Source organism: Limulus polyphemus, unplaced genomic scaffold (genome assembly GCF_000517525.1).
Source record: "Limulus polyphemus unplaced genomic scaffold, Limulus_polyphemus-2.1.2 Scaffold2934, whole genome shotgun sequence".
Lineage (NCBI taxonomy): Eukaryota > Metazoa > Arthropoda > Merostomata > Xiphosura > Limulidae > Limulus > Limulus polyphemus.
The window spans coordinates 28,459-36,934 of record NW_013668544.1 but is presented as its reverse complement, the minus strand read 5'-3'; the positions used below and the strand labels follow the sequence as shown (position 1 = coordinate 36,934).

The 8,476-nt window shown below is 31.9% G+C and overlaps 1 protein-coding gene across 1 annotated transcript in view; it reads left to right on the top strand.

Annotated features, from left to right (window-relative positions):
* Positions 1-8,476, top strand: part of LOC106468250 (E3 ubiquitin-protein ligase Arkadia-like) — a 36,888-nt gene that overhangs the window by 4,476 nt on the left and 23,936 nt on the right. Inside the window, exon 3 of the mRNA XM_013928667.2 lies at positions 4,677-4,854. Coding sequence (XP_013784121.1) covers positions 4,677-4,854 — 178 coding nt within the window. The remainder of the gene's footprint in view (positions 1-4,676; positions 4,855-8,476) is intronic.

Below are 8,476 nucleotides of genomic sequence, written 5' to 3'. Positions count from 1 at the left end.
CATAAATTCTTCACTCTTCCAACTCCAATGTGACTTGTTGCACAAACATAAGAAGGATCTTACATAACTTTTAGTTTTTTGCCATAATTAAAATTTTAAACAGTTATTTAGCTTGTGAAATAGTGGATGTCTTTGCTTATTAATTTTGCACTCATGCTGCCAAAAAAAGCATGTGATCCAAAATTTTCAAATGTCCTTAACACATTGCAGAACATGATTTACTCACCATAAATTCTTCACTCTTCCAACTCCAATGTGACTTGTTGCACAAACATAAGAAGGATCTTACATAACTTTTAGTTTTTTGCCATTTTTAAAATTTTAATTGGAAAATTTGACCTATTCCAATAGAAAAGTTTCTATATAATCAATATAGCAAAGTTAAGTATTCTACCTGTATATGAGTCCTAGTATTTTCACTTTCTGAAACTGAATTCTGTATAACAGTCAATTTATATTCCACTGTTCCAGCTAAAGATACAGCTGTATAGAAACTAAAGAGAATGTCCAAATATGAATACATTTTAACAAATATTCAGATAGTAATTTTGAATTTGATTATTTGAAGTTTTTTAATGTTGTATTTTCCACATGTTATGAACAGCCTGGACATCAATTCTTGGATGCAAAACATGAGCACATTTTACCAAATACAAACTACGAATACATATTTTCATGTTTCCTTAACATTAAATGTCATCTTAATTAACAAAGTCAATTTAAGTTCAGTATTCACTGTATTACGTAATGCTTATGATGCTGTGCACAGTGAATAATATTAGTTTGTTTTCTCCCAGAATTCATTGCACTTCCCCCAATATATTGATCACGTGAAACATAATGAATTTTAGGAGATTGGAATCGGTTGGCAAACGTTTTGGGTAAGACAACTGAGATCACATGACAGATGCAAAGAAGTGGGATGTAATAAATAATAGAACTTTCCATTATGCCTCAAATCTATGAATGAAGAAACTAACATTGATAAATATAAATAAATACATGTGGTCCAACAATCGCTTAACTTGATCCAATATAGTGTTATGACTAATGTTGAGACTGATGTTTTGAATGCATATACTCACAAAATTGTGATAATATACAACATAAATATAAAAGAAATATCAGTTGTACTGTAATGAAATGTTTAGGGTTAACATTATTAAAGATTTTTGGTGAATAACATGAGAAGTACATGAACCACTAACATAAAACTAAACAATGAATTGTATATGTGTGTGTGCGTGCATATATATATATATATATGCACACACACATACATATACATACCATATTTGCCAGTGTATATGACAATACTTTTCACTCTTAAAACAATGCCTGATTTTCCCCTTCATCATTCAGAGATAGAGTTCTAGTAAGAACTTTCCAGTTAATAGCATATTTAATCAGAACTACATTGTTCCTGTTACTTTTGTTTGAGTAAGGGCATTGACATTTTACCACCTACTGCTTTATGATAACATAGTTGTAATTGTATCATTTATCTCACATGCTAGTTAAAATTAATCAAGACATTTGAAATGTATTGATCTCATCTGTCATACTAGGATATGGCTGATATTGTATCAAAAAGTTTCTGTAACATACACTAACTTTGTAAACATGTATTTATAGTAGATCACTATATCTTAAGGTTTAGTGTTTTTTTGTAATAGAAAAGTAGTTCAACTGTGATAAACTTTGTAAATTTGTGTATTACATGTTTGTGACTTAAGTTACGCTGCATTGAACCGTCTGTAGCATTTGAAGATCTTAAAAAAAACACTTGTGGTTGTATTGATCACCCTAGAGCACGGTTAGCACAGTTTAAAATTAACTAATGAGAATTTCTTTACAAAAAAAACATCCTAGACTTGCTTGACAATAGAGGTCACACTATACTCCAAAGAAATACACTTAATTTGCTCGAAATGTCCAGGGTCGTCTTATACACCAACAAATATGGTATGTTGAAGATTTCTTTTCCACGAGATGAAAGAAAATACATTTGAATCACTTTAAAATATTAAATTACAATGTTATTATTTGTTTAATCATCTTCCTTTAGAAAAGTATGAGATTTATATTAGGATAAAATATACAGTACAAAAATTAACAAATGAATAATTTTAACGCTAACAAAACATGAATTATTCAAGAGGAAAAACTAATATTCAGAACAAACAGAAAATCATTTGGTAATTCTAATTGGTTGTTTAATTCCCCGTTTAAAAATCAACTTGTGTTCAGTTCAGGGTTGCCAACTGTTTATAAATTTACAAACAGTCAGTAAGAAAAGACAGCATTTTAATACTGTCCATAAACCTGTAAGTAACAAAAATGTTTTATTTTAACAGTGTGGGTAAAAAATAGGCCACTTCTTCTGTCTGTATATCAGTAAAAACAAAATTGTAAAGTTGGAAACATGGCTTAGATCCTTCACTTTTGACTTTGACCTGTAGAAGCACTGTAAATAATTTAGTAATATCCGTGATGCTGAAATTTCAAGAGAGTAAAATCAAGATTTTCGGAGTTGATCTACTGTGGATGAGATACAAGTTATGCTTTGTATATTAAACTTGGTTTGTTGCATTTGGACTAACATATGTGATAAATAATTGAAATAAGAAAAAAATGTTTGATATTTATGTGATTGGTTTAACATGTCATATCAATCAAGTTGTACATCATCTGTATACAGTAACTTTCATATATATGTATTTATATATTTACACGATTAAATAACACTTTATTTTAGTGTTTTCAGTTCTTGAACTGTATTTTGTTTTACTCCTTATAATGGTATGATGGAAAATCTTGCTTTACTACAGATCTTTCTTACTTATCTATATTGATCCATCATTAGGATTTTAAATCAGAAATGTCTAGAAATAGTGTTTCAGATGTATTTTTTGTCTGCTACAAATCACTACCCGATTATAACTGATGTTGAGATTGACATGTAGAATATACACATACAAAAATTTGATAAAACTACATTATCATGATGTTCGTAAAAAAAAACTTGCTCGTCCGTAAATCAGTAAAAAACAAAATTGTAAGGTTGACAAACCTAGTTCAAGTCCTTCCTTAAAAGCTGGTGAAGCATTTAGAAGTCAGTAGGTCAACATTTGTGTTAATCGTGGTCAAATTAAGAGGAATGTGGGAAAAAAGAACACATTTAGTTTACATGATTTCTATTTTATTATTACCTCCAACAAATATCTACTTTAGCACGGTATTGATTTATAATCACATTACCAAAAAAACTGTACTGCAAAGGCTGGATGGCATGAGTCTAGTTGGATGACCAATATGCTAATTGTCTTAGCAACCAATATATAGCCACTTCCGTTTCTTGATACTTAGCTTGGATGCATCAATACGGCTCAAATGGGGATTACAAAATAGCATGGAACCAGCAAGTAAACAGTTATGTAGATCACAATTATAGTAACCTTTTATACTCGAAACCTTACAACATATATGACTGAAATGTATATATCATGGATGTATTGGTAAAAATCTGTGAACTTTCCTTATCAAATGTGTATCAGTAATTGTTTTTTATCACCTTAAGTTTTATTATAAAAACTGCAGCATAACACTAGCCAGTAATTCACGAGATTGCCAGCATTAATTTCAAACCCTGCTCTTATCAGTTCCAAAATAATGGAACAAATACTTGTATCATAGAATATTTCTGTCATTGCTTTGGTTTAATTTTAACATTATGCAGCAGTTGTAATTGTCTATACTGTTTCTTTATTTGGGCTTCTTCCTTCCAAAAAGAATTGAGTATTTAGGCTGTGGTTATCTTCTAACAGCACATTCTACTACAAATTCTCTTCCATTTTATTTTTTCTGCCTACTTTTGTACTTAACATGCTTATCACTAAACGTGTGTGTGTGTGGAGTAAAACGTAATATAAAATGAGTGTTCAATGATATTGTTTTGTTACTTCAATAATACTATCAACAAATGCTGAGTTCCACTCTTGAACAGTACAGTAAATCCTGGGTTCTCCACTTCAACAATACAATAAACAAATTCTGGGTTCTTTACTTCAACAATACAATAAATTTGTAGTTTAGTTCTTAGTATATAGTTTGATCTGATCACAAGCTAATATTAGATAGTAACATGTATTCACCCAGTGTATATGTCTAATTTTCCACCTAATATTTCCATTGCACACACAAAAATGACATAAACTTAAAAAAAGTGGTTTTATCAATATTAGTTGCTGGAGTTTGAGATAGTAATTTTCAAAATACCTTTGTTTGTTTTTTTATTGATTAAGATGCTAAGAATCAGTATGTATGAAGTCGTGCTTAGAAAAATAATAACAATTGAGAAAATGATGAGTTTCTTTTAGCAGAAAGCAGTTGAAATGTGTTTATTAAGGGTTTTAATTTATGTTAACCCAACATTCTTTTTTTCTCCCCTACTTTTCTTCATTATTAAGAAGAAAGAGAAATGTTATTGATGAGATTGTATTGCATCATTTTTGCAGATAAACAGCTTCCTTCAGGAATCATGAAATGTGATTTTTGAGGGTTTTAAGTAACAGACCTGATTTTATTTTCTTCTTTCTAGAAGTATTTATTTTTTTCTTCAGTAAAAAAGTAAAGAAAAAGGTTGGTGATGAGACTTTATTGTCTTATTCTTGCAGGTGAACCTGCAGTAGGAAGAGTAAGAGGAGAAAGATCTGTCATAAGAGAGAATATCCAAAAGTCGGGACATATAGATAGTGATTGGCCAATGGCACCTGATTTACAGCTTGACTGTTTGTCGTCGGATGATGATGATGATAATGATAGTGTGGAAGTAGTTAGTATTGAATCTCCTAGGTATGTACTTGTAGTAATGTCAAGCTGCAGATCGTAATTACCTACTTTAACTTAAGAGGCAATTCGGAATGAAAATAGTATGCATAGTAAAAAAAAATTCAAAGCAAAAAATCCCAATTTTATTCCAAGTAAATAGAAACTTGCAACTATATTACATAAAGACCTTTGATAAAACTTAGTCACCCAATAGCCCAAACTCTTTTCGAAGGCAGTAGGTCTACCTTCTGAAGTTGCTTTCGTTATCGATTTTTTTGTTTTATGATTTATCTGTTTTTATGCTTCAAAGATTCTTCTCATTGGATGTTGGTTCATCTTTAACACCAAAATTATGTGTACTTAAAATAAATCATAATCATGATTTGTTAAAATGATAGTGGAGTACTATTACTCATGTAAATAAAGTGCAGTTTCTTAACTTGAATTAATTATGACATTCTTGATTTAATATAAAAGTAAAATGTAACAGGTAAAATCCAACATGGTTTTTATATTTTCAAGTTTAGTTTGTAATTTGCTAAGATGTTTTTTGTTTTTACGGTGTTTACATTTTTGTTTTGTAGATTCGTAGTGGTTGACACCTTGCTGCATCTTTTTAGGAATCAAAAAAGTTTGATGGAAAAAGTTATGGTATAAATAAATATCTTTTGTCAGTACGGTTTATTTGAATGAAATGTTTAGATACGTAACACAAATATTATTTTAAGAAGCTAAGAAAATGTAAATATAAGTTTTTGTAAAATATAAAGTGAAGTGACCTGTCACATGTGACTCAAAATTTCCAAATGTCCTTTACAGATTGCAGGGCATGCATCACTTACTCGTAATTCTCCGCTCCTCTATTTACCATGTGGCTTATTATCAGAAGTCCGAACCTTACATAAACTCTGCTTTTCCTACATAATTTGGATTTTCTTATTGATAATCATTCTGCTAACTTTTCTACAATGAATTTGTAATTCAACATATATTCTGGTGCAACTATTTCCACCATTATCAGAAATTCTATAACTTATCTGGAAGCCTTACTAATACCTGTAGCATGCAGCGTGACCATAAAATTGCATTGTCGGCCCTTATTGTTTAACGTATTTGTGCTGTTGTATGCTGATGCGTTCTTGCTAAGTTTCACCATGTGGATGTTCAACTCGCATAACACTTGTCATTTTTATCTTATTTTTGAACAAGTTTTATCTTTTCCTTGGGGCCCCCTGATGGGACAGCAGTAAGTCTACAGACATACAAAGCTCAAATATGGGTTTTGATTCCCTGCGATGGACACAACAGATAGCTCAATGTGACTTTGTAATAAAACAAGCAAGCAAACGAATATTTCCTCAGTCCTAAAGTTTTCTTCAATTTTACCTTCATCACGTTGCTGTTTCATCAGCTTCTGGATTCTGTTTGCTGGTGGTGGTTATTCTCCAGCTCCATGGAATTCATAACAGGTGAGTTCTTGTCTATTCTGCTCATACCCATTGTTAATCATTCCCAGGGGGTTCTGAGTGTTATGCCTGATTTTGAAAAAGAAAAAAAAATCGAATATGACACAATAAATTAAATAAATGCAGTTTTGTTCTTTATGTGGATTTATCTAGTCTGAGCTCTCGTATTTTCTTTGCTCTCTGTATTTGTCCTAGACACAACAGCATCCTCTGCACTAGGGCTTTAGGAGAGGGTGTTGCCCTCTGGAAGTGGACAGAAGGTATTATTTAGTGGCTGGTAGTGCCTTGGTGAGTAAGTACCTTTCCTACCTCCATGTGCATATGCCTCTTCATGACATTAAGGATATCTGAAACGAGACACCGATTATCCATAGATGTCTTGGCTTTAACCAGGATAGAGGATCATCTGTGTTCATATTCTTATTACTGTTGTCTTTTTCTACATTCTCATTATTCTGTTGAGCTCATTCATGAGTGTGCTTGTGTCTTTATTTGTTTCTCATGATCACCAACTAAACTGGCCTGTTTCATGACTCACTGGAATTTTTATATCTGGGTGAAGAGGGGTTACAGTCCATGGAGTATGTCTACTCATATCGTGTGAGTGGGCTGCTCCCCCAAGAATCTTCCACTACGGGATCAGGACATAATATTTCTCCTAATTCATTTTACAACCACCAGTGTCCATTTGTTGGCTCCACAAGTTCAGTATCCCATTACTGATCTCACTGACCTGTTTTCCTGGGGTAAAAGATGTCAGAAGTAAAGAGGTACCCTGATGAGAAGAATCCCTTATTAATAAGTGGCTTTTAGTGTCAGAAGTGAAGAGATACCCGGATTAAAAGAATGTCTTATTTCTAAGTGGCTTTTAGTGTCAGTAGTGAAGAGGTATCCTGATGAAAAGAATGCCTTATTTCTAAGTGGCTTTTAGTGTCAGAAGTGAAGACATACCCTGATGAAAAGAATGCCTTATTTCTAAGTGGCTTTTAGTGTCAGAAGTGAAGACATACCCTGATGAAAAGAATGCCTTATTTCTAAGTGGCTTTTAGATCCAGTCTTTTTATAAGGCTGGTATGCTCCACCAATTTTGCCTCAGATCCAGCTCTTTGAATATTTTTCTTGTTCTGGATTCTACTCAAACTGTGCTTCACTACGTCTTTATTGTATTTAGGTTAGTATCTATCTGCCTTGTAACTTTAGATTTATAGGTTCTCCTGTGTCACCCTCTATTGTTCCCACCTCCTGTTCAATGTGGATATTCTAGTTTTCACTATTTCAAGTCCCCCTTTGATGGGACTGTGGTAAGTTTATGAACTGGCAATATTAAAATCCAGTGTTTGATTCCCCAGGGTGGACACAGCAGATAGCCCAATGTGGCTTTGCTATAACACAAACAAAAGTATTTCATAGGTAATATGACCTGACATTAAAATGAATTTCAAACAGGTAAATACACATTCCCATCAACCTCCTCACGACCAGGTTTTCATCATGAAAATAACATTCAGTAACTTTAAATTACACGAAGGATTCGGTTTAATATGGTTTTGCTTTAAAAAAAAATCTTTATCTCACATTATTTAGCAAGTCATAATGTTGCATCTTTGTTTTTTTAAGAAACTTAAATTTGTATTATCTATTGTATATACTCCTATTATAAATTCCAAAAACTTGTGAATGAAAACAAAGAATAATATGACAACCACACTACATCTGCTACATCAGTGCCAATGAGACCTTCACCCTATACTTTGGCTCATCAAGTCAGATGGGATACGACATTTATAACAGTTGTCTAGACAGTTTTAAATCATCAGTTTCATGAGCAACAACTGTTATGATAAGAACTAGATTAAGTAAGTAAATTGTGATTATTATCAGTTCTATTTAAATAACTTAATAGTGCATCTTTTTGAAAGCAAAACTTGTCCAGATGGGTCACAGATGAAAGGGCATGTCATCTCGTTTGTTCACTCGCAAATTAAAAATTGTATTGAACTACTATTTCATGAATTTATGTCAATAAGTTTGGTATCAAACTGTAGATTATATTTCAAATTTTAGTATTGTATGTTACCCAATTTGTTAATTTGAAAGTAAATATAAAAAAAAAACAAAAACATGTGGTATGTTGAATGCAGCACTGGTTCAAATTAGACATTTGTGATGTCAAAGTACTA